Here is a 26870-nt window from a genome sequence, read left to right on the forward strand (position 1 = left end):
CTATGCAACATCATTGGGGTCACTGAACTGGGTTCATATGTTGGCCCCATTGTATGAATGTTCTTGAGTTCCTGTGTCTAGGAATTCCTGACCGCTGCCTTCAAGTTCTATGAACTATCTTCAGAAGAGTCAGTTGGTTTCGCCACCACAGGGAAATGACACAATGTTAAGCAGAGAGATTTAGACAGACAGATCATTGCACTCCATGAAAGACAGCTTTGTAACTGGACTATTGAGATTTATAGTGAGCCCTCTTGGGGAGTGAAGGGTTTGTTGCTGGATGTGTTTGACTTTAGAACTGAGGACTTGTTGTGAGGCAGGGGTGGGTAGAAAGGATTCAGGCAGCATCTTGGGTGGTGGCTAGAGTATTGGACTCTCAAGCTTGAGGTCACAAGTTTAGTCCTTGGCATCAAATGTGCCAGAGTGATGCTCTGGTTTTCTTACTATTAATAAATTTTAAAAAAAGGATTTGAGCATTGGATGGAGGTTGAACTCAGTGACAACCTGTAGCTTGGAATCGTCACAAGATAGTGAAAAACAGTGAACGTTCGGTCACTGTGAGCTGCCAATTCCAGTATTTCTAGAAGCAGCATGGGAGATGAGAAACAGAGGAACCAGTTTTATGATTTTTGGTGTTGACTGTGTTTTGCTTTTTTTTTTTTTTAAACAGCGGAGGCGAGCAGCACGCCAACAACAATCCAGAAAAACTGGTGTACGTTACTATGAGACACATAATGTGAAAAATAGAAACAGGAACAAAAAGAAGACCAGTGACTCAGAGGGACAGAAACAGAAGAACAAAAAATTTAAACATAAGTAATGACATTTAAAAAATTGTTTATTAAATTATACAAAAATACCCAGTTAGAACTTGTGTTCATCTTCTTCACGCCCAGTTGGCATTTCTAAGGCCATAATAATAATTGTGCAAAAGATGGAAAGTCAAAACTTTTCACCAGTGCCTAGTGAAAATAGAGAGAAAGTCTCCACTGCAAAGATCTCAAGTGATGGAGTCCCTGGGCATTCTGCCTCTTGAGTTGACCCTACTATACTCTCCAGAGTGTCACTGTCATGTGTCTAGCAGACAGGAACGAGGTCTGTGAAATGGAAAGTGTTCCATTTCTGATACTGGTAATTAGTTATTTGGAACAGAACTGTCGAAAAATTTGAAGAATGGAGTGTACATGGCCTGGGTTTTTAAAAGATGAAGAAAAAGCTACATCCAACTTCTGGTGCCTGTTATCCTCACTGAGTCTGTCACGTGGTCCCAATTAAGACATAAGTGCTTAATGATTAAGGAGCCATGGAATTGAATTATTAATAGCACATCTCTAAACAGTTTTTGTTTTGTTTTATAAAAACTGCATGGGGAGTCGGGCTGTAGCGCAGCGGGTTAAGCACAGGTGGTGCAAAGCACAAGGACCGGCATAAGGATTCCGGTTCGAACCCCGGCTCCCCACCTGCAGGGGAGTTGCTTCACAGGCGGTGAAGCAGGTCTGCAGGTGTCTATCTTTCTCTCCTCCTCTCTGTCTTCCCCTCCTCTCTCCATTTCTCTCTGTCCTATCCAGCAACGACAACAACAATAATAACTATAACAATAAAACAAGGGCAACAAAAGGGAATAAATAAAATAAATATTTTAAAAAAAAAGACCTTTAAAAAAAAACCAACTGCATGGACAGATCATTTTAGTGGATCGCAGAATTCTTCAGGACACCTGGATGAGGGTGATGGCTACGGCTTCACATCTGAGATCAGAATATATAGGGAGGGCAAGCTAGACAGCAGAATACAGCAGCTCTTGAGGGACTGCAGTTCTTCCAGCAGGTCTTGAACCCTCACCAGGATGGGTATCAGGTCAAAACTCAACTTCTTCAGGGGGAAGAGTATGAGCTTAAGACATTCCAATCAATACTAATACTCTCTTCAGTGTAGTTTGTGAAATTTGAATGAAAGAAGTCACTTAGTTTACCACTTCAGTCCACCTGTTTGGTCTGGAATTAAAAGGTTTATGGTCCCTAATTCAACCTCTGGGACTGCAAAACTAGAAAGAATCCAGAGCTTCAAACTTTGGGTCTAACTTGGGAGAACTAGCATAATGCAGCTGCCTATAGGCCATGACCCAATCATTAATTCAAACTGCATGTGAGGTTTGGGCACACCTTCAATTGTTAATTAAATACAGCTAGTTAAGAGTGGTACGGGGTCAGGGTTGGAGTTTTCTGGAGAATTAGGTGAACAAAGCAAATTGTTGGTGGAGGAGGAGATGTAAGCAGTTCATAACAAATGTTTTGTATTCCTTTCCAGCAAACATTTACTTCTCAAAACCAACAATTTTATTCCCGGCCATTGCCACCTCACTAGGCAGTCTAAAAGGCTGAGGTCAGGAAAGCCCAAGTTAAGGTACAAAATATCGAGGACAGAAGGCAGGGGGAGCAGAAAAGTCTCTTCATTTAGCCAGAAATCAATCATAGTATGAAATGATGATGAAAAAACAGTTGCTTCTCCTGAGAGGAATACAGCACAAAGGAGTGAATTCTGAGCCTTAATATCTAAGTCAGCAGGTCCCCAGCTGGGCTAATAAGCCACAGAAGCGACTACTACCTACTGTTGCCCAGCTAGGAGCCTCGCTGCAGGTCTTTCATGACACTGAAGCAATGGAGTGACTTCTGACAGATAGGTGGTGAACAGGAGAGGGTTATGGCATGTTCACTCAAGAAACTAGCTTATTTTTATTCCAAAGGGATTAGGATGGGATAGTAATGATTGCTTGAGACCCATATGGAAATTATCACTTCTTTGGTGCAATAATGCCTTCCAGTTGGGCCTGAAAAACAAAAACAAACTCCATTAATATTTTGAAATTCGCAGCCTAACACAAATAGCTGAGAGGTGATTAAGTCTCTGGGAAGAATAGTCCAAATGCTGCCACTCCAAGTGCTTTTTTTTTTTTTCTTCCCCTCTCCCTCCCCCTTCAGAATTCCCAACTCCACATTTTCTAAATTAGCTGGTTTCTGGCTTGGCATACAGTCTTGCTACATTAGGAGAAACCAGAGCTGTCCTGGTTCCCATACAATAACGGCTCAGTATATAATACAAGGCATTGAAAAGGAAATTGAATAAAAGCTGTTGAAATCGTGGTTTTTTTCATGGCTCATATTTCAGGCCTGAATATGTCTGCTAAGTTAAACATTTGGCTCTCTGGTTCAAGATCCTGGGAGCTCTGTAGGGACAAGAGTTTTTGGGAAACAGCAAATTTTCAGCCACTGAGACAACTTGACACCCAATTAGAGGAAATTGCTACCAGTGAGTAGGGAGCTGTCCATCTTGAATGTAAACCTTGATGCACTTGGGACTCATTTACTCTGTTCTGGCATCCAGCCGAATAATTTACTATCATGTTATATGAACAAAATCTTTAAATAGGTCCACCCTGGGGTCTGCAAACACTGCTATATTGGTAGTGCAGCTGTGAGCCAATAAAAATAACACTTCTAAAGAATTCTTCACCCTTGGGGTTACAAGGTTGCTTGAAAAAGAAAGCTGCCAAGGTATTTCTGCCTGGCTCATGCTGCTAATACTATAGGAGGAGCTGAGGAACTTGGGCTTATGGCAGAGGAATCACATAGATAAGGGAAGCAGTTCAGAAACTGCTGAAGAGATTCACATCTGGCTGTTTCCACCTCTTCTCTGTTGACTTTTCAGAAACAGGAAAATAATGTTATCCACTAGTAGTTAATACAAATCCTTTATCTGGCCTTGATTTGTAGTGCTAACAAGCCTGCCAGTCACAAGAACGTGAACTTCCTACTTGGGGAGGGAGATATGTCCAAGAGTCCCTTTTGGCCAGAGTTATGGAGATAACACTAGCAACAATAAGCCATATGTCTATCCATAATCGTGGACTTTAACAAGCTTCAGAATCACCTGTAGACTGTGAAAATAGATTGCTGGACTCTCAAGCATGAGGTCTCGAGTTTGGTTCTTAGCATTGCATGTGCTGGGATAATATTCTCGTTCTCTCATTTAATAAATCTTAAAAATAAGGGTGAGGGAGTTGGGTGGTAGCGCAGCGGGTTAAGCGCATGAGGTGCAAAGCCATTTCTGTCCTATCCAACAACGACACAATAACAACAACAATAATAACTACAACAATAAAACAAGAGCAACAAAAGGGAGGGATCCTGGTTCGAGCTCCCGGCTCCCCACCTGCAGGGGAGTCGCTTCACAAGCGGTGAAGCAGGTCTGCAGGTGTCTATCTTTCCTCCGCCTCTGTCTTCCCCTCCTCTCTCCATTTCTCTCTGTCCTATCTAACAATGATGACATTAATAACAACAACAATAACTACAACAAGGGCAACAAAAGGGAAAAAATATAAAAAAGAATTTTAAATAAGGGCGAGAAGAGGGCCTGGCAGTAGAACACATGGCTCAAAGTCAAGGACTGGCATAAGGATCCTGGTTCGAGCCCCCCAGCTCCCCACCTTTGGGGGAGAGGTCACTTCACAAGCAGTGAAGCAGGTCTGCAGGTGTTTATCTTTCTCTCCTCTGTCTTCCCTTCCTCTCTCGATTTCTCTGTCCTATCCAACAACGAGGGCAAAAAAAAAAAAAAAAAGAAAAGAAAAAATGGCGCCAGGTGCAGTGGATTTGTGGTACAGGCACGTAGCCCCAAAGATAACCCTGGAGGATAAAGGTGAGAGGGGCCAGGCAATGGTGCACCTAGTTAAGCACATTAGCATTCAATGACCCAGGTTCAAGCCCCTGGTCCCCACCTGCAGGGGGAAAGCTTCACAGGTGGTGAAGTAAGGCTGCATGTGTCTCTGTCTCTAGCTCCTCCTCTCCTTAATTTCTGTCTCTATCCAATAAATAAAAATTTTAAAAGAATTTTAGAAAATAAGGGTGAGAGAGATAGCATTAATGCTTATGCAAAGAGACTTATGTCTGAAGCTTCAAAGTCCCAGATTCAATTCCCTGCACCACCATAAGCCAGAGCTGAGCAGTGCTCTGCTAAATAAAATTTATTTTAAAAATAATAAGGCTGGGAAGATAACATAATGGTTATACAAAAGGCTTTCATGCCTGAGGCTCTGTGATCCCAGGTTCAACTCCTGGGACCAGCATAAACAAGCTGAGCATTACTCTGGTCTAGTGCACACACTTGCTCTCATTAAAATAAATATTTGAATAAGATCAATTGTTGAATCCCAACCCCAAAATTCCTGATTCAACTGCTCTGGGATGGGTCCAACAGGCTATCATAAAAATTGCCAGGAGTCAGGAGGTAGTGCAGCGAGTTAAGTACACATGGCACAAAACCCAAGGACCAGCGCAAAGATCCCAGTTCAAGCCCCCGGCTTCCCACCTGCAGGGGAGTCACTTCACAAGCGGTGAAGCAGGTCTGCAGGTGTCTTATCTTTCTCTCCCCCGTCTTCCCCTCCTCTCCATTTCTCTCTGTCCTATCCAACAACAATGACATCAGTAACAACAATAATAACTACAACAATAAAACAATGGCAACAAAAGGGAATAAGTAAATAAATATTAAAAAGAACTGGCTAGGAAGGTTTAAATAATAATAATAATAATAATAATAATAATAATAATAATAAAATGGCAGCTGAGGAGAATGATGGTGGTCTATCGGCCGACTTCTGAGAAGCCATTGGACCAGATCCTGGAGTTTCAGAGGCCTGTCACCGGCCGGGCCCTCTACCCAGTCCTTTCCATATATCTTCCCTTCTCCCATGAGGGCAGCTAGATGAAAGTGTGCCACTCACACAAGTGGGCTTTGATGCAAGACACGTACAGCTGAGTTCCTCTGAACACACATCTGGAGAAGTCTGCTGATTTGAAAGCATTCTTCCTTCAAAGGGTCTTCCCTGCCTGCCCCCCAGTATGTTTCAAACCACTATCCTGAAATCCTGCTGAGAAATAAAGCCCACTCTGGAGGCTATAAATAACAGCTTCCATGGAAAGAAAAAAAAAGTTTCCTTTTTGTTCTCTCCACCTCTCCCTGAGGATAGGGAACTATTTTTCTTATTTCCTCCCAAGTAAGAAAAAAAAAAAAAAACTTCCACTGCAGATCTGGGCTGAGGTGTGGAGATTTCAGAAGCGGCAAGAGTCCCCTCCAGAGCCAGAGGAGTCTGGGTAATGAGCCTTCAACCTTTGCCATCCCTCAAACAACTTTCTTCACTCTCTGGCAGTGTAGGACCAAGAGAGAACACTCCCTCCAGGCAGAGCACACACTAGCCTCTCATGCCAGGACACATGGACACACTACGGGGAAACACCACAGACTAGAGTGGTGCTGCGATGTCTCTCCCTCCCTCCTCCCACCACATACACACACACTTCCCATCCTCTGCACTAGGAGATCAAGAATGAAAAAAATTAGGGGCCACGTGGTGACACACCTGGTTGAGCGCATATGTTACAATGCACAAGGACCCAGGTTTGAGCCCCCGGTCCCCACCTGCAGGAAGAAAGCTTCACGAGTGGTGAAGCAGTGCTGCAGGTGTCTCTCTGTCTCTCCCTCTCTATCCCCCCTTTCCCTCTTGATTTCTCACTGTTTCTATCCAATGAGTAAATAAAGATAATAAAAAATTAAAATATAAAGAGTATACAAAGAAAAAAAGGAATGAGAAAAATTGGGCCAAGGTGGTTATTCAGTGGTGGTACCACACATATACAGCCCTGGGTCCATTCCAGTTCATTCCAGACAAATACGTCAGTAGAAGGAACAGATACATCCTAAGAGTAGATTACCTTCAGCTGGGCCAAGGAGATTGTGCAGTAGTCATGCAAAAAACTCTGAGGTCCCAGGTTCAGTCCCCCCACACCACCATAAGCCAGAGCTGAGCAATGCTGGGGGGCACGGGGGGGGGGTACCTTAAGCTGCTGATTTGTCCGTTTCAGGAACTGAATCTCTTCATTGTGCTTCTTCTCCTCCACCTGTCTCCTCTCATTCTCCCGCTTCTCAGTGGCCTCACATTTTGCTTTCTGCTCATTCACTTGCCTCTCCAAATCTCTCTTTTCTGTTTCCAAGTCTCCGATCTGAGGACAGAACCCCCAGCTGTTGCCAAGTGGACAGGCTGGTGTGAGTTCCCGGGTGGAGGGAACTTTGGAAACAGCTGTCCAACCCACGATATTGCTGGGGACTGTGCTGCCACCCAGTGGGGAATCAGTGACTGACAGCATGCCCACAGAGGAGGCCAATGCCAAACACCAGTGCCACTGTGCGCTGAACCCAGGAGTCCTACACTGGATCTGGGATGGGAGAGTTTCCTAGGGGGCCAGAATTTAGTGCTGAAATGTCAGCTAAGAGGCTCTGAGATTGAAAGGTGTCACAGAGGGTCCATGGCTCGCAGCACTCCGCACTCACTTTCCTCTCCATGTCTGACTTTCCCTGCTCGGCCTGCAGTGCCTTCCTCATGCCAAAGGCCACGCTGCTCTCGTACAAGGTCTGGTAGGCGGCGATGGTCATGCGGATCTCGTCCCGGACTCGCAGCAGCAGCAGCCCCCTCTCCGCACAGTTGATGGTGACCTGACGGATCAGCTCGTCTTCGGATACACACAGAGCAAGGTCAGAGAATGCAGGTGGGAGGGGCCGCACCATGTCTACCTCGGGCACCCTTCCTTCTGGGGGGGCTACGGGCAGGAAGGGCATGAGGGGGGTGTCCTCCATTCTTGGGGACAATACTCAAAAAGGTCCTCCTGGAGGGTCTTCAGTGGCCCTAGGAGCCTTGCCATGCAGCCACTTCTCTGAACTTGGCACTTAGGCGTGCAGGCAGCTAACAACTCGGATTTGAGCATAGCAGAGGATACTGCAGCCCAGGGCCCTCTCGTTCTCAGTACTACTATGGCCTGGGAGGTGGCACAGTGGATGGAGCACTGGACTCTCAAGCTTGAGGTCCTGAGTTCAACCTCAGCATCACACATGCCAAAAGTGATGTTCTGCTTCACTCTCCTTTATCTCTATTTCTCCCTTATCCCTATCTCTTCTTTTTCTCTTCTTTTATTTTCTCTTCTTTCCAGAGCACTATTCATCTCTGATTTATGGTGGTATGGGGACTCTAACCTGGGACCATGGTGCCTCAGGCATTGAGTTTCTTTGCAATAAACATTATGCTATCTTCCCCCACCCAATCTCTCTTCTATTTCATAAATAAATACATCTTTTAAAAATGAGGGGAACGGGAGTCGGGCGGTAGTGCAACGGGTTAAGTGCAGGTGACGCAAAGCGCAAGGACCGGTGTAAGGATCCCGGTTCAAGGCTCCAGCTCCCCACCTGCAGGGGAGTCGCTTCACAGGCGGTGAAGCAGGTCTGCAGGTGTCTGTCTTTCTCTCCTCCTCTCTGTTTTCCCTTCCTCTCTCCATTTCTCTCTGTCCTAACAACGACAACATCAATAACTATAACAACAATAAAAGGAAGAAAAAAAGGGAAAATCAATAAATATAAAAAAAAAAATTTTAAAAGAGGAGGAAAAAACTGGGTGGAGATGGTGGCTATTTCAAAATAGCTATGGCCCTTTGGCTAGATTGGCTTGGGGCTGGAAATGGCAAGGCCTAGAGTTTGCCATCTCCTCCATACATGCTGACCTGGACATCAGACTGAAGGGAGGCTGCCAGACTCTTCAGACACCTTGGGATGTTGAGGTGGGCTGCACATCACAGTCCACATAGGCCAGCAAGATTGAACTGGGGGGGATTCAGCCGGAGGGTAGTACAGTGGATAAGGCATTGGACTCGTAAGCATATCATCCAATATCAACCCCCAGTATCCCATATGCCAGAGGGATGCACTGGTTAGTCAATCTTTTTTTTTTTTAAACTACATTTATTTTGGGAGTTGGGCGGTAGTGCAGCAGGTTAAGCGTGGGTGGCGCAAAGTGCAAGGACCAGCCTAAGGATCCCGGTTCGAGCCCCTGGCTTCCCACCTGCAGGGGAGTCGCTTCACAGGTGGTGAAGCAGGTCTGCAGGTGTCTGTCTTTCTCTCCTCCTCTCTGTCTTCCCCTCCTCTCTCCATTTCTCTCTATCCTATCCAACAACAACAACATCAATAATAACTACAACAATAAAACAACAAGGGCAACAAAAGGGAATAAATAAATATTTTTTTAAATTACCTTTATTTTATTTATTGAATAGAGACAGACAGACAAACAGAAGTCTAGAGGGAAGAGGGTGATAGGGAGAGAGAGAGAGACACCTGCAGCCCGGCTTAACCACTTGGAAAGCTTTCCCCCTGCCAGGTGGGGGCTGGGGGCTCAAGCTCAGGTCCTTGCACACTGTCACATGTGCACTCAACCGGGTGCATCACCACCCGGTCCCTAGCCAGTCTTTCAAAAAAGAAAAAAAACAGAAAGAATGAAAGGAAGGGTAAGAAAGAGATTGAAATTGGACTGGGGAACAGTTATCTGATACCCAGCACTTGAGGGAGATCTTACACTCCTTCGATCTGTTGGGTAACACAAAATAACCCCGAAAAAATTTTCTGGATCGAGGATCAAGTGTTGGATGGATATAAATACAAAACATTAACTTTCTTTTTTTTTTTTTTAAAGATACAGGCAGTAGGGGGAGAGAGAGAAAGAGTGAAAGAGATCATAGCACTGAATCATCCTTCAGTGTGGTGTAGGCCAGGTTCAAGCCTAGGTCTCACATCTGGCAGAGCAGCACACCATCCAAGTGAGCTATTCCACCAACCCATTTCTTTTTAAACAATTTTTTAATATTTATTTATTTTCCCTTTTGTTGCCCTTGTTTTTTTATTGTTATATTTATTCTTGTTGTTATTGATGCCATCGTTGTTAGATAGGACAGACAGAAATGGAAAGAGGAAGGGAAGACAGAGGGGGAGAGAAAGATAGACACCTGCAGACCTGCTTCACCGCCTGTGAAGCGACTCCCCTGCAGGTGGCGAGCCGGGGGCTCGAACCCGGGATCCTTCTGCAGATCCTTGGGCTTTGCGTCACGTGCACTTAACCTGCTGTGCTACCGCCCGACTCCCCCCATTTTTTTTTTCAAACTTATTATTTGTTTTTACCTGACCAACACTTGGCTCTGGCATATGACGGTGCTGGGGACTGAACCCAGGGCCCAAACCTGGGGCCCATGCATGAAAGTTATCTGCATAAGCACTATGCTATCCCCATAGCCCTGTAAGGTTTAGATTTCAAGTTATCTTCCTCCATCAGCTAAGAGGTGAGGACCCAGGTTGTTGGAAATATTGCAGTCATCAACTGGAGGACTGGCCAGAGCAAGGGGACATAAGTGGTAGTGCGTGGGTGGGTTAGGTAGGAGAGAACAAACAGTTGCAGGGACAGTCAGGGTCCAGGCTAAAGGGGAGGGAGCAGAGGGAGCAGTACAGGTATGGCGAACAGCCCACTCCCTGCCACTCACCAAAACACTGTGAATAGAGCTCCCTACGCACAGGGCAGATGCCGGTCTCCCTTGCCTGCCGCTGCTGCAGCTTCAGATCCAACTGCTCCTGCAGGTGCACCACATCCATCCTGGTGCTGGGGGTGCTGGACACCTGCTGGATCCATAGCTGCGTGTCTTCCACCCATTCCCTGTGGCACAGACACAGCCGTGTGGATCCTCAGGATGTGAATGGAGAGGGACCTTTCCACTCTCTCTGCCTGAGCAGGAGTGAGGGGAAGCACTGCTGCTGACCCACTGAACTCTCCCTCCCTCACGTTTCCTTGGAGAGTGCTAGTCCCAGTCTCCACAGAGTCCCCACCTTGGGTCAGGCAACCTCCACTCTTCCTTGCCCCTCATAGACTCAGCACCTATGTTCCAGTTGTTGTACTTGTAGTTGTTATTGATGTCATTGTTGTTGGATAGGACAGAGAGAAATGGAGAGAGGAGGGGAAGACAGAGGGAGGGAGAGAAAGATAGACACCTGCAGACCTGCTTCACCGCCTGTGAAGCGACTCCTCTGCAGGTGGGGAATCAGGGGCTGGAACCGGGATCCTTACGCCAGTGCTTGCACTTCACGCCACATGTGCTTAACCTGCTGTGTTACCGCCCAACTCCCTGTGTTCCAGTTTTTATACTCTTCTTTTTTTAGGGGACTGGGTGGTGGCGCACCTGGTTGAGCACACATGTCACAGTGCATAAAGACTCAGGTTCGAGCCCCCCGGTTCCCACCTGCAGGGGGAAAACTTCACGAGTGGTAAAGCAGGGCTGCAAGTGTCTGTCTCTTTCCCTCTCTATTACCCCCTTCCCTATCAATTTCTGGCTATTTCTATCCAATAAATAAAGATAATAAAAAAAATTTTAAAAAAAGGTCACTCTTCTTTTTTTTTTATAAATATTTATTTTATTTATTTATTCCCTTTTGTTGCCCTTGTTGTTTTATTGTTGTAGTTACTATTGTTGTTGTCGTTGTTGGATAGGACAGAGAGAAATGGAGAGAGGAGGGGAAGACAGAGAGGAGGAGAGAAAGACAGACACCTGCAGACCTGCTTCACCGCCTGTGAAGCGACTCCCCTGCAGGTGGGGAGCCGGGGGATCGAACCGGGATCCTTACGCCGGTCCTTGTGCTTTGCGCCCCCTGCGCTTAACCCACTGCGCTACAGCCCGACTCCCACTCTTCTTTTTTTTATTTGATAAGCCAGAAATTGAGAGGGGAGGGAAAAGTAGGGAGAGAGACACACACACCTGCAGCACTGCTTAACCACTCGTGAAACGTCCCCCTTGTAGTTAGGGACCAGGGGCTAGAACTTTGGTCCTTGTGCATGATAACACGTGTGTGCCACCACCCAGACCTCCATGTTTCAGATACTGTCATCCGAGCATGCGGAGGACAGATTTCTGGTCTTTGTTGCTTAAGAAAATAAAAGGTGGGAGTCGGGCTGTAGCGCAGCGGGTTAAGCGCAGGTGGCGCAAAGCACAAGGACCGGCATAAGGATCCCGGTTCGAGCCCCGGCTCCCCACCTTGCAGGGGAGTCACTTCACAGGCGGTGAAGCAGGTCTGCAGGTGTCTGTCTTTCTCTCCTCCTCTCTGTCTTCCCCTCCTCTCTCCATTTCTCTCTGTCCTATCCAACAACGACGACAACAACAACAATAATAACTACAACAATAAAACAACAAGGGCAACAAAAGGGAATAAATAAAATTAAAAAAATAAATAAATAAATAAATAAAAAAAAGAAAATAAAAGGCCCAGATAGTCGAAGGCATATCGACAGTATGTGATAAATACGGTTGCAGAAGAAAGAAGCAGGCTAAGGGGGTGATGACAGAGGGAGAAGTGCTAATCTATTTTATTTTTTATTTATTTTTTACCAGAGCACTGAGCATCTCTGGCTGTTTGGTGGTGCAGGGGATTGAACCTGGGACTTTGGAGCCTCGGGCATGAGAGTCTCTTTGCATAACCGTTACGCTATATACCCCCCCACAAAGTGCTACTTTATATGGATTCTTTTATTTATTTCTTTTTGCTGCCAGGGATTCACCTGGACTTTGAACCTGCCCAATTCTACTTTTCCTGACACACTTTGTTTATTCTTTTTTTCCAGATAGTGAAAGACAGAAAGAGAAGAAAAGAGTGGAAGGCAGGAGCAGATAGCATCATGGTTATGCAAACAGACTCTCATGCTTGAGGCTCTATAGTCCCAAATTCACTCCCCCCACACCACCATAAACCAGAGCTAAGGAGAGCTCTCATTAAAAAAATAATAGGGAGTCAGGCGGTGGCGCAGTGAGTTAAGCACACATGGCACAAAGCGCAAGGACCAGCATAAGGATCCCAGTTCGAGCCCCCGGCTCCCCACCTGCAGGGGAGTCACTTCATAGGCAGAGAAGCAGGTCTGCAGGTGTCTATCTTTCTCTCCCCCTCTGTCTTCCCCTCCTCTCTCCATTTCTCTCTGTCCTATCTAACAATGATGACATCAATAACAACAATAACTACAACAATAAAAGGGCAACAAAAGGGAAAATAAATTATTAAAATAATAATAACAATAATTTAAAAATAAATAAAAAAACAGAGAGGAGAGATACCATAGCACTGCATCACTGTTGGCAAAAGTTCCCTTTTGTATAATGGTCCCATGTAACGGCTGGGGGCTTGAGCCCAGGTCCTTACTCATGGTAAATATAAGCTCTGCTGGGTGTGGCACCACCCAGCCCTCTTGTATGGATATTTATTTATTTATTTATTTATTTATTGAATAGAGACAAAGAGAAATTGAGAGGAGAGACAGAGACTTGCAACTGCTTCACTACTCATAGTTTCCCCCTGCAGACAAGGACTGGAGGCTTGAAGCTGATTCCTTGCATACTAACATGAGTGATTTTTTTCAGGCACAAGAAACAGAGGGTCTTGTGGTATTACTACAATAACTTAGGAGGAGAAACACAGGAAATAAGATCATGGGTGTAGCCAGAGGTCTGATCACGTCAGATCTTCCAGGGCATTGTAAGGGCTTTAAAGGATTCAAGTCTAATGAAGACATTGCTAATGCATTTCAGGCATGAACCAGCAGGTGGCACACTCAGTCAACTGCACACATTACCATGTACAAGGACTAGGGTCTAAGCCCCTGGCCATCACATGGGAGAACTCGTGGTGGGGAAGCTTCACTAGTGGTAGAGTAGTGCTGCAGTGTCTCTCCTCTTCTTCTCTTTCTTTCTCTTTCTCTCTCCTCTCTCTCTCTGTCTTTGTGTCACTCACCCTCTATGTGGAGGAAAGGGGAAAAAAATGGCTGCCAAGAGCAGTTGAGTCGTGCAGGCACGTAGCCTCAGTGGCAACCCTGATGGCAAAATAAAATCAAATCTGACTTATGACTTTGGACTGTATGGAGAATAAATATTAGGGAGAAGTTGTAGAATAGAAGTTAGGTTTGAAGATAGGAGGCCAGTCGTCCAGAAGGTGGCATAGTAGATAAAGTACTGGACTCACAAGCAGGAGATCCTGAGTTCATTCCCTGGCAGCACATGTACCAGAGTGATGTCTGGTTCTTTCTCTCCTTTTTCATTAAAAAATAAAATCTGGGAGTTGGGCTGTAGCACAGCGGGTTAAGCGCAGGTGGCGCAAAGCACAAGGACTGGCATAAGGATCCTGGTTCGAGCCCCTGGCTCCCCACCTGCAGGGGAGTCGATTCACAAGCAGTGAGGCAGGTCTGCAGGTGTCTATCTTTCTCTCCCCCTCTCTGTCTTCCCCTCCTTCCTCTCTCCATTTCTCCCTGTCCTATCCAACAACGATGACAACAGTAATAACTAAAACAATAAAGCAACAAGGGCAACAAAAGGGAATAAATAAATAAATAAATAAAATCTTTAAAAAAAATAGGAGGCCATTGTAATATACAGGTGACAAACCATAATTTGAGTAATAAGACGGTAGAAGCAAAGTAGTTTTTTTTTTTTGTAAAAAAAAAAGGCAGGGATAGATAGCATAATGGTTATATAAGGAGATTCTCATGCCTCTAAGGTCCCTGGTTCAATCCCCCACATCACCATAAACCAGAGCTGAATAGTGCGCTGGTGAAAGAAAAAATGGTCAAGGGCTAGGGAGCAAAAGACATTCATGCTTGAGACTCCATAGTCCCAAGTTCAATTCACAGCACCACCATAAGCCAGAGCTGAGCAGTGTTCTGGTCTTCCTATGCTACTCCTGCTCCTCTCTCTCTCTCTCTCTAAATTCCTCATTAAAATAAAATAAATATGGGAGTCGGGCGGTAGCACAGTGGGTTAAGCGCATGTGGCTCGAAGCACAAGGACAGTCCTAAGGATCCTGGTTCGAGTACCTGGGCTCCCCAGCTGCTGGGGAGTCGCTTCACAGGCGGTGAAGCCGGTCTGCAGGTGTCTTTCTCTCCCCCCTCTGTCTTCCTCTCTTCTCTCCATTTCTCTCTGTCCTATCCAACAACGACAACATCAATAACAACAATAGTATCTACAACAACAATATAAAAACCAATAAAGGCAACAAAAGGGAAAACAAATAAATATAAAAAATTAAAATAAAATAAATATTTACAAAAAAGTGGTTAGATTTGGAATATAGTTTGCATGTAGAGCCAAAAGAACACATAGCATGAGAGCCCAAAAGGAATAAAATATGGCCTTGCGGTGAATCGGGCGCTAGCACAGCGGGTTAAGTGCACGTGGTGCAAAGCTCAAGGACCAGCGTATGGATCCCGGTTCGAGCCCCCAGCTCCCCACCTGCAGGGGAGTCACTTCTAAGATGGTGAAACAGGTCTGCAGGTGTCTGTCTTTCCCTCCCCCTCTCTGTCTTCCCCTCCTCTCTTCATTTCTCTCTGTCCTATCCCACAACAATGACATCAATAACAACAAGGGCAACAAAATGGAATAAATAAATAAATAAATAAAGCCTTGGGGCAAGACAGAAGTGGCTTTGAACTTCTCCCTTAGAACTGTCCATACCATCCTTTCCCTTCTTGGTCAAGATAAAGAAGTCTCTGGTCACTCATTTCCCCCTCAAGCCAAGTTCAGGACTCCTGCCCATAGGGATTCAATACATAGACACTATCAGGGAGCAGTAAATGAACCCCCATCACAAAAAGCAGGTCACAAGCAGGCTGGCAATTGCCTACTTGCCTTTGCCAGATAAACAACCATTCCTAATTGGTAGGTTTAATCAGCTCACTGCTATCGCCATTCCTGAGTAGTGGACTTAACCTAACCACTTACCCCTGACTGGATGGTTCCGTCTGTCCATGTACCACCTCACCACCAAATGGAAGCTCAGCTTGGCCCGCCTCTCTCTCCCCCCAGCTGTCTACACGCCCTTAATGCCCTGGCATGGGCTCTTCCAGCTGCACAAACACAAGCTCCGATTAAGCTTTGTCTGGGAATTGTTTAGCTTCCTGTCAATTTCCACTGCATGAGAACCTTAGAACAGCCCAAGCCCCTAGTAGAAAGGAGAAGCTAGGAGATGAAGAGTTTGGGAGAGGGAAAAGTCATTTAGTTTGAAGATGTCAAATTTGAGTCTGAGTCTGCTAGACATTTTCATGAAGAAAAGGAGGAAGGGGGCCCAGGTGGTAGTGCACCTGGTTAAGTATACAAGCACCAGGACCTGGGTTCAAGCCCTCGCTCTCCACTTGCAGGGGGTCAGCTTCATGAGTGGTGAAGTGGGTTTTCAGGTGTCTATCTTTCTCTCCCTCTATCTCCCCATCCTCTTTCAATTTCTCTCTGTCCCACCTAATAAAAATAAGAAAGAAAGAAAGAAAGAAAGAAAGAAAGAAAGAAAGAAAGAAAGAAAGAAAGAAAGAACGGCTGCTGGGAGCAATGGAATCAAAGTGAGAGAACAAGTCCCAGCAATAATCCTGGTGGCAATTAAGAAAAAAGAAAAGAGGGAGTCGGGTGGTAGTGCAGCGGGTTAAGCGCACATGGCATAAAGCACAAGGAACAGCACAAGGATCTCGGTTCGAGCCCCCGGCTCCCCACCTGCAGGGGAGTCGCTTCACAGGCGGTGAAGCAGGTCTGCAAGTGTCTTTCTCTCCTCCTCTCTGTCTTCCCCTCCTCTCTCCATTTCTCTCTGTCCTATCCAATAATGATGACATCAATAACTACAACTACTACAACAACAATAAAACAACAAAGGCAACAAAAGGGAAAATAAATAAATAAATGTAAAAAAAATTTCCAAAAAAAAAAAAAGTGCTAAAAGAAAAAAGGAAAGAGAGGACAGGTGGTGGTACACCTCGTTGAGTGCATGTTATAATGTGCAAGGGCCCGGGTTCAAGCCCCGGGCCCCTATCTGCAGGGGAAACCTTCATGAGTGGTGAAGCAGGGCTATAAGTGTCTCTCTGTCTCTCTTTCTCTATCTCCCCCTTCCCTCTAGAATTCTGGCTGTCTCTATCAAATAAATAAAGATTATTACAGGGGGTTGGACGGTGGTGCAGTGGGTTAAGCGCACATGGCGCAAAGCGCAAGGACCGGTGAAAGGATCCCGGTTTGAGCCCCTGGCTCCCCACCTGCAGGGGAGTCACTTTACAGGCGGTGAGGCAGGTCTGCAGGTATCTATCTTTCTCTCCCCCTCTCTGTCTTCCCCTCCTCTCTCCATTTCTCTCTGTCCTATCCAATAATGAACAACATCAACAATGGTATAATAATAATAACCACAACGAGGCTATAACAACAAGGGCAACAAAAGGGGGAAAAATGGCCTCTAGGAGTGGTGGATTCATGGTGCAGGCACCGAGCCCAGCAATAACCCTGGAGGAAAAAAAAAAAGATAATTACAAAGAAAGAAAGGAAGGAAGGAAGGAAAAAAGGAAGAAAGAAAATGAGGAAGTAGCAGAATATATGGTTCTAGAGTTTAGGAGAGAGAAGTAGGCTGACAAGACATGTGAGAGGGCTAAGGTGATAGCACCAGCGACAGCATTGAATTTTCATGGCTGAGGCTCTGAGATTTCAGGTTCAATTCCCAGCACCACGATATACCAGAGTCAAGCAATGTCCTGGTCCACTGTGTGTTTCATTAAAGTTAATAAATGATTTTTGTTTCTTACTAGAGAACTGTTCAGTTCTGGCTTATGGTGGTGCTGGGCAGAACTTGGGAACTTGGAGCCTTAGGCAAGAAAGTGTTTTGCATAACCATTATGTTGTCTCCCTAGTCCTAAATGATTTTTTTATTAAATTTATTTATTTTCCCTTTTTTTGCCCTTGTTGTTTTATTGTTGCTGTTGTCATTGTTAGATAGGGCATAAAGAAATGGAAAGAGAAGGGGAAGACAGAGGGGGGGAGAAAGACAGACACCTGCAGACCCGTTTCACCGCCTGTGAAACAACTCCCCTGCAGGTGGGGAGCTGGGGGCTCAAACCGGGATCTTTACACTGGTCCTTGTGCTTTGCGCCACCTGCGCTTAAATTGCTGCGCTACCTCCCGACTCCCGTCCTAAATGATTTTAACTCTGGTTATTTGTATTTTATTCTTTATTTTAACCAGAGGACTACTCTGGCTTATGGTAGTGCTGGGATTGAACCTGAGACCTTTGGTACCTCAGGCATGAATGGCTTTTTGCATAATCATTATGCTGTCTTCCCCCCATTTTTATTATCTTTATTTACTTATTGGATAGAGACAGCTAGAAATCGAGAGGGAAGGATGAGATGGAGAGGGAGAGAGACAGAGACACCTGCAGCCCTGCTTCACCACTCATGTAGTTTTCCCCTTGCAGGTGGGGACTGGAGGCTTGAACCAGGGTCCTTGAGCACTGCAACATGTGCACTCAACCAGGTGTGCGCCCAGTCCTCTAAATGATTAATGTCTTAAAAAGCTTTTATTTATTGCTTAATAAGAAAGATAGGAAGAGGGGGTAGGGCGGTAGCGCAGCGGGTTAAGCGCACGTGGCACAAGGTGCAGGGACCGGCTTCCCACCTGCAGGGGAGTCACTTCACAGGCGGTGAAGCAGGTCTGCAGGTGTCTGTCTTTCTCTCCCCCTCTGTCTTCCCCTCCTCTCTCCATTTCTCTCTGTCCTATCCAACAGTGAACGGCATCAACAATGATAATAATAACCACAACAAGGCTACAACAACAAGGGCAACAAAGAAAAGGGGGGAAATGGCCTCCAGGAGAAATGGATTCATGGTGCAGGCACTGAACCCCAGCAATAACCCTGGAGGCAAAAAAAAAAAAAAAAAAAAAAAAGGAGGAGAGAGAAAGAACCAGACATCACTCTGGTACATGTGCTGCTGGGGATCAAACTCAGGACCTCATGCTTGAGAGTCCAATGCTTTATCCACTACACCACCTTCCAGACCACTAAATGATTAATTTTTAATCAAAGTACTGCTCAGCTCTGGCTTTGGTGGTGGGGGTGGGGGGCTGAACCTGGGACTTAATATTCTCAAGCAGTAGTTAAATATTAAATCTTTAAAAATTATATATATTCATGGTCTGGGAGGTGGCACAGTGGATAGATATAGCCTTGGATTTGAAAGTGTGAGGTCTGGGGCCAGGCAGTGGTGTACCCAGCTGAACATAGACATCAAAGTATACAAGAACCTAAGCTCAAACCCCCAGTCTCACCTGCAGGGGGGAAGCTTCACAGTGGTAAAGCCAAGTGCTGCAGATATCTTTCTCTCTTTCTTAATCTCCCCCTACCTACTCTCTGTCTCTATCATATAAAGGGAGAAAATGGCTGCTAGTAGTGGTAGATTCGTTGTGCAGTCACTAAACCTCAGTGATAACACTGGTTATGGAGAGAGAGAGATACATACATTGAAAGAAATCCAGCCCCAAGTTTCATTTCCAAAATATAGTATGTGCCCAATTAATGCTAGGGTGTTCCTTGTGTTCTCTCTCTCTCTTTTCACTGATACATAAAAAAAGCATATTGGATGGCCAAGGCAGTAGCACAATAGAAGCCTGAGGTTCTGAGTTTGAGATCCCTGGCATTACATGTGTAAGAATGATGCTCTGTCCTGGCTCCCCACCTATAGGTGGGTCACTTCACAAGTGGTGAAGCAGCTCTGCAGGTGTCTATCTTTCTCTCCGCCTTCTGTCTTCCCCTCCTCTCTCAATTTCTCTCTGTCCTACCCAACAACAATAACAGCTGCAACAACAATAATAATGGAAAAAAAAAAAAAAGATGGCTGCCAGGAGCAGTGGATTCATAGTGTAGGCACTGAGTGAGCCCCAGTGATAACCCTGGAGGCAAAAAAAAAAATGCTCTGGTTCATTCTCTCTCTCATTAACAAGTACATAAAAATCTTTTTAAAAACCCAGTTTGAGGTGAGGGAGATAGCATAATGGTTATGCAAAAAAAAAAAAAAATCCAGGTTTCTAGTCCTTTTTCCAACTATGATACCATCTCCCCAGATAATACCTTGGGTCCACCTGCATGTTAGCTGTCAGGCTCAGGCAAAAACTAATAAAGTCATGGGCTCCTTAGAATTTACCTAAAATAGACCTACTAGCTTTTTCCAAATTGGAGACTCCAAATCTTCATCTGCAATATTCTTGCCTTTAGGTTCATGATTAGTCAACAATTTGTTCTGTTTTATATCTTAACTCTTTTTCAGCCACCAGGTTCCAGATGCTACCATGATGCCAACCTGACTTCCCTGGGCAGACAACCCCACCAATGTGTCCTGGAGCCCCGCCTCCCTAGAGCCCTGCCCCACTAGGGAGAGAGAGAGACAGGCTGGGAGTATGTATCAACCTGCCAACATCCATGTTCAGTGGGGAAGCAGGTAGAGAAGACAGACCTTCCACTTTCTTCTTTTTTTTAAAATTATTTATTTATTTTCCCTTTTGTTGCCCTTATTTTTATTGTTGTTGTAGTTATTGTTGCTGATATCATCAACAATAGGATAGAGAGAAATGGAGAGAGGAGGGGAAAACAGAGATGGGGAGAGAAAGATAGACATCTGCAGACCTGCTTTACCACCTGTGAAGCAATTCCCCTGCAGGTGGGGAGCTGGGGCCTCAAACCAGGATCCTTACACTGGTCTTTGCGCTTGGTGACACATGCGCTTAACCCGCTGCTCTACCTCCCAACTCCCCAGACCTTCCAGCTTCTACACCCCATAATGATCCTGGGTTCATACTCCTAGAGGAATAAAGAATAGGAAGTCTTTCAAGGGAGGGAATGGGATGTGGAAGACTCTCATGCCTGAGGCTCTGATGTCCTAGGTTTAATACCCACACCACCATACACCAAAGCTGAGCAGTGCTCTGGTAAGTAAATAAATAAATTGTTGAAAGAAAAAAAAAAGTAGGGAGTCGGGAGGTAGCACAGCGGATTAAGTGCAGGTGGCACAAAGCACAAGGACCTGTGTAAGGATCCCGGTTCGAGCCCCTGTCTCTCCACCTGTAGGGGGTTGCTTCATAGGTGGTGAAGCAGGTCTGCAGCTGTTTGTCTTTCTCTCTCCCTCTCTGTTTTCTCCTCTCTCAATTTCTCTCTGTCCTATCTAACAACAATGACATCAATAACAACAATAATAACTACAACAACAATGACAAACAACAAGACCAACAAAAGGGAAAATAAATAAATAAATATTAAAAAAATTTTTTAAAGGAACAACATGTGGTTAAAAAAGGTTTTGGGCTAGGTGATGCTCTGTTCTCGAACCCAACCACTGTATATTCAACACCTTCGTTCCCACAGCCCTCTTCCTGGTTCCCTGTCCGAAGGGAATGCTGCAGTTGACCGCCTTGCCTCCACAGGAACTTTCCCAGTCTCTGTCTCTGATCCTGCTAATTTTCACTCTCTAACCCATGTTAATCTTAAAGGCCTTCAAGCTCGATTCCCTGATGTTCCTGTACCACAGTTAAAACATATCCTTGCTACATGCTCTTCTTGTGCAAATCTCATAAAGACACCTGCTATCCAGACCCTTGGGGTTAACCCCCGAGGTTTAAAAGCTAATGCTATTTGGCAAATTGATGTCACCCACATACCAAACTTTGGCAAACAAAAATATGTGTTTGTCTCAATTGATACCTTTTCTAAATTTATGTGGGCTACAGCTCAGACAGGAGAAAGTGCTAAAAAGCTTGTAAGCCATATGCTCTCTTGTTTTGCCGTTATGGGGGTCCCATTACTTTTGAAAACAGACAATGCACCTATGTTTTCAAGCAAACAATTTAAAGATTTTTGTTCCCTCTGGAATATTACTCATACCACGGGCATTCCCTACAATCCACAGGGACAAGGCATTGTCGAAAGGGCCCATCAAACACTGAAGGCTCAACTAAATAAAGATAAAGGAGGAACATATCCCCCCAATATCCAGCTAGCAAAAGCCTTAACTACGTTAAATCTCTTTAATATTTACAATAACTCAGCCTTACCCCCCTATTATTCTTCACTGGCAAACACCATCTACCCTCCCATCTATTAAGGTGAAATGGAGAGACCCACTCGATAAAGTTTGGAAAGGGCCTGACCCATTATTGACCATGGGAAGGGGTTTCGCATGCATTTTCCCTCAAAATTTCTCTAAACCTGTCTGGGTTCCTGCCCGCCATGTCCGACAATACCCGCAGGATGGCGCTGTTATTCCTGAAGAACAAGAAATACTACAAGAGGACCAGATGCAGGATACATCCCAGGACCCGTAATACGACATGGCAGAACCTGCAAATCTGGCTCACAGAGACCTCTCTCCTACCCTTTCCCTGTATGTCTTATGTTATAACTGGCCAGTTGTTTTTGTGAATGAGTGTGTTAAATGACAAAATTTTTTTTCTTTTTTTTTGCATGACCCATCTGCTTGGAGTACTCTAAAAGGTTATTGGCCTTATATAAAAATGCTGGACGCAGCCAAAGTTTCTGGAGACGTCCAGAAACATTCCAAAAAATTTTTTTTCTTTCTCCCTCTTTTGAATTTTATATATAGTATTGGTATATATGTAAGTGTTTAGTCTTAAACTGTGTGACTAATGACAGATTTAAAATTGTTTTTAAATAATGTGTTTTTATAACAAAAGTTCTTTTTCCTCCAGTTTGTTATAACTAAATGTTTATGGGTATGTCTCAAGTTTGGTAACACTAACTTAACGGTCAGAAGTGTAACCCTACAGCTACACTTTTACCAGACAAGGTAAATATTAATTGTTAAGGTAACTTACTATTTAGGTAAAAGTCTAAATGTTCAACGTGACTATTCATTCCCAAAACTAAACTATATAAATTTTATATACAGGACACCTTTGAAGGGCCCCCAAAGGTGCCCTGTAAACTATCTTGTGGAAATTAATCCACAACAGATCTGGCATCAATCTGGCACTGTAAATGTTAAAATCATTGTCACGAATATGCGTTAACTCTCTAAGCAATTTGAGTCTGTTTAAAATACATATTTTAGCTAAAATTGGTCTCAAGATCCTGCGGTAGAGGCTGCTACAGGAGGTCACATTAGATGACCTTTTAATAAATCATAAAGAGATTCTAAACCAATTATAATCATCGAGGTATCAACTATAACAAACCTATAACTTGTTACCAGTTCAAATTAACCACGAGAAGCAGATTGTTTGTGTTTCTTTCACAGGAATCCCGGAAAAACCATCTGAACCCCTGCACACCCTGACGTCACTCACAAGATGGCACGACTACCGTGGCACACCCCCCGAAACCCTAGATGTCACTCAACGTGATCTGAAGAACCTGATACACGAATTCCAAGGACAGAACTTTCTTCATGCCTGGTTACCGTTCCTGCTTCTGACCTGCTTGTTACGTGTTGGCAGTTCCAGCTAGCTATCTACAAAAGAGCAACATTCCAGCGGCTGACCTCCCTCATGCAGCGTTGCATCCCCTGCCAATTCCTCCCCTAGCCATCTACTTCGGACTGAGACTTGTATCGGACTTTCTGACATACCCTATATACATTTTACACAATTTTGAAGCAGCTTATTTCCCTTCACGCTGCTGGTTTTTCATAGACTAATCCTGAGTAATTCATAGACTTTACAGACTGTTGCCTTGAGGACTATACAATGCCAAATAGCCCCTCTGTTTGGTGGGTCATGCCTCCTGCCGCCCCCTCATTATGTACCCTTGCCCTTTTCCCCACTCAAGCAGGGAATGTTCCTTTACACACCAATCCTTCCCTTCACACCCCACTGACTTTTACTTCTCCCCTTCGTGTCCCTTCCTATTTTGTTATGTCATTTAGGCTTATGTCCAAAAGGTTTCTGCCCCATGATAGTCTTTTATAGACTTTGTACATCTTATGCAATTACTAGATAGAAAGATAGAAAAGATGTAGAGATACTGTGAAGAGATGGTTGAGCAGGCTGCGCTTAAACCTATGAGATGAGTCTCTCCAGGTAAGTCTCTCTCTCTGAAGAGGGGTTGAGCACAGGAGGACATTTAAATCTCACAAGGTTGGCAGCCATTTAAGCCTTCCCTCCTTCACAGAAAGTCCTACATCTTCCCACCTGAGCATGGCATTCCTCTAAAACATTTAAGCATGCTCCATTTTTCTTTACTGTGTCCATTTAGATATAAAGGGATAGGAGGAGATGTTGCTGAGGACTTATTCTGATGCAGTCTCCGCCCCCAGGTTTTTCTATGCCCCGCTAAATCCTAGAGTGCCCCCTTTCAACCAATCCTGGCTCCGCCCCCAGGTTTTTCTATGCCCCGCTAAATCCTAGAGTGCCCCCTTTCAACCAATCCTGGCCCTACACGGCACCCCTGGTTGTCGCCCAATAAAAAGCCCCCTCACCCCTCCCCTCGCTCTCTCTGGGCTCTCGGCTCTCCCTCTCTGAGGTCTCGCTCCCTGCTCTCCCCCGTGGTCGGCCATTGCTGGCTGGCTCCACGTGGTCTGAACCAAACCTCCCCCCCCATCCTATAATAAACAGAACAACATGTGGTTAAAAAAGGTTTTGGGCTAGGTGATGGCACCTGGCCGAGTGCACATTACAATGCGCAAGCCCCTGAGTCCCACTTGCAGGGGGAAAGCTTTGCGAGTGATGAAGCAGGACTGCAGGTGTCTGTGTTCTCCCTCTCTACCTCCCCTTCCTCTTGACTTCTTTTTTTTATTATTATTATCTTTATTTATTAGAGACATCCAGAAATCAAGAGGAAAGGGGTTGATAGGGAGAGAGACAGAGAGACACCTGCAGCCCTGCTTCACCCCTCATGAAGCTTTCCCTCTGCAGGTGGGGACTAGGGGCTCGAACCCGGGTCCTTGCGCATTGTAATACATGCACTCAACCAGGTGTGCCACCACCCGGCCCCTCCTCTTGATTTCTATCCAACAAATAGATGAAGGTAATTTAAACAAAAATTTAATAAGGCTGCGTGGCAGTGAACACATGGTGCAAAGCACAGGGATCAGCTCAAGCATCCCGGTTTGAGCCCCACCTCCCCACCTGCAAGAGGGCTGCTTCACAGGTGGCAAAGCAGAGCTGCAGGTGTCTATCTTTCTCTTCCCCTGTCTTCCCCATCTCTCTCAGTTTCTCTCTGTCCTACCCAACAGTGACAGCAATGACAACAATGGTAAACAACAAGGGCAACAAAAGGGAAAAAATAGCTTCCAGGAACAGTGGATTCATAGTGCAAGCACTGAGCCCCAGAGATAACCCTGAAGGCAAAAATAAAATAAAATCAGAAACAGGTTTCAAAGCACCATTCCTAAAAAAAAAAAAAAACAACTATCTTGAAGCCATGGGCAAGTAAGTGTTATCTAAAGCCAAGATCTCTCAGGAAACAAGAGTAGGTAGAAAAAGAGGTTTCTCCACATCCTCCAAGGATCCAGCCACCTGCAAACTCAAGGTGCTCTAGGATGCAGTCTCAGCTCGGCTTCTCCCAACATTCTCAAGTCCTGTGGAGGAAAAGCCTGGGCCTCTCCCAGCCACTAATATATATGTTTTTTATTACCTAGGGGGCAGGATGGCATTCAAGATTTCTTCTGCCTGCTTTGTAGTATCTGGGACACCTGAAGTTGAAGGGATCTTGGTCTTTGGTGGCTGTGGAACTGGACCTCCAGAGGGTCCAGGCTGCTGGGGACTGACTTTCAGTGGCCGAGCCTGAGAAGAAGGAGATGGTTAGGGCAGCAGCTGACTTATTCAACTCTACACATCCTGGCCCTCCGGGTTTTTTAGGAGGTTTTTTAGATTGTGCCTTCCCAATCCCCAATTCAACTTCCCTGTCTTCTCAGCAGGAGTTGTGCCTCAGAACTGTAGGAGTTTTTAGCCACACTCAACCCAATGCTTGTACCTCCTTGAGCTGACGTTTCTAGCCTAGGAGTTCAGACCTCAGTTTTCACACCTCTAGTGAATGGAGTAACCACTACCAGATGTATTCTAGGGCTCGGCTTCCATGAAACAGTGTAAATCCCTGCCATCTCCCTGTGGCATCCTTCCCCATCCTAATTCTGTCCTCTGGGGGTCTCCCAACATCTGGTTTTCTTGTGGCACTCTCATACCCCCGCCCCCACTAGCCCGACCCCATTCCTTCTACTCTCAGTCTACTTACTGCAGCCTCTGGCCCTAGAGATTCTCAACCTCAATGACAGCATGGATGTGTCTTTCCGCTTAGGAGTTTCGGGGCTTCCTCCACCCCATGACTTACTTTGGGACTCCGTTTCTCCGTGTTCCGGCTCACCAACACCGGAGTGTCATACTTGAGCAGAGAGTCTGCAGGGGGGATCATGGCGACGGTAGGGGTAGTAGCCCAGCAGCCGGCCCTGAGGTCCCAGCCTTGTTTGCCGTCACCATGGAAACCTCCTCTTCCCGCCCCCGAGCCTGGGCGGGGCTCCGGAGTGGGGCGGGGCCAGCAGCGCGCGAGTTACTTTCGGCACCACTTTAGGATAAAAAAAAAAGTTTGTTAGTCCGGGCACTCCAGAAAGCAGGGGGAAGCCCGGGTTCGAGCCCTGGTATTGTGTCTTCCTTGCAATTTCAAGGATCACCGTTACTGAGTCCCAGTTTCATCACCTGTGAAATGGAAGCCACTGACTCCTCAGTGAGGGACTGGGGAAGACTCCCAAAAGGCAACAGGAGTTTTGAATTTCAATGCAGGATCACCACTTAACAGAAAAGTTCAGGAACAGAGGGAGTAAGGCTGTGCCCGTGGGTTACCATCTACGATGGTATTTCCTTTTCTTCTTTTGCTTCATTTTGCCAGATGTAAACGGACTAACAGCGTGCGCATAGTGTGGCATCCTGCAAATCAGATATTTTTTGCATTTGCCATGTAAAGTTTGTTGTGAATGGCGACAAAGCACCCATTCATCAGGAACTAAACAACTCTTCGCGTTCGGCTGCGGCAACAACCACCAGAGGAACTTCTTCTAGACTGTTACTTTTGCAGCTTCAAAGATGCCGCCACCTGCGCCCATAGACGACAACCCCGCCCACTCGGAGTCGCGGCTCGTGGGCAGCGTCTTAGCCGAAGGGGGTTCTGGGGAAGCCTCTAACCCGGAAGCGGAAGTCTAGGGG

The 26870-nt window shown here is 45.6% G+C and overlaps 2 protein-coding genes across 2 annotated transcripts in view; one reads left to right on the forward strand and one right to left on the reverse strand.

The window, feature by feature from the left end:
- Positions 1 to 859, forward strand: part of GNL2 (G protein nucleolar 2) — a 38268-nt gene extending 37409 nt beyond the window's left edge. Inside the window, exon 16 of the mRNA XM_007535309.2 lies at positions 671 to 859. Coding sequence (XP_007535371.1) covers positions 671 to 820 — 150 coding nt within the window. The 3' untranslated portion in view covers positions 821 to 859. The remainder of the gene's footprint in view (positions 1 to 670) is intronic.
- DNALI1 (dynein axonemal light intermediate chain 1) lies at positions 821 to 26230 on the reverse strand. The gene is made up of 7 exons (XM_007535311.3): positions 26005 to 26230; positions 25312 to 25460; positions 10401 to 10570; positions 7381 to 7559; positions 6888 to 7052; positions 1668 to 2827; positions 821 to 1361 (listed from the first exon to the last, which is right to left on the reverse strand). The coding sequence occupies exons 1-6, from the start codon at positions 26083 to 26085 to the stop codon at positions 2792 to 2794; spliced, it is 780 nt and encodes a 259-aa protein (XP_007535373.2). The 5' UTR covers positions 26086 to 26230; the 3' UTR covers positions 821 to 1361; positions 1668 to 2791.
- Positions 26231 to 26870: the final 640 nt, after the last annotated feature.

The sequence above is a fragment of the Erinaceus europaeus genome, chromosome 13 (genome assembly GCF_950295315.1).
Source record: "Erinaceus europaeus chromosome 13, mEriEur2.1, whole genome shotgun sequence".
NCBI classification, from domain to species: Eukaryota; Metazoa; Chordata; class Mammalia; order Eulipotyphla; family Erinaceidae; genus Erinaceus; species Erinaceus europaeus.

What these genes read in the sequence shown, in the direction of transcription:
- DNALI1 (XM_007535311.3), bottom strand. Translation starts at nt 26,085, where the DNA reads ATGATCCCCCCTGCAGACTCTCTGCTCAAGTATGACACTCCGGTGTTG. An exon ending in AATGCCATCCTGCCCCCTAG is followed by an intron (nt 10,571 to 25,311) that starts GTAATAAAAAAC and finishes TCTGTGCCACAG; the next exon opens with GGAATGGGTGGAAGACACGC. An exon ending in GCTCTATTCACAGTGTTTTG is followed by an intron (nt 7,560 to 10,400) that starts GTGAGTGGCAGG and finishes GTGTATCCGAAG; the next exon opens with ACGAGCTGATCCGTCAGGTC.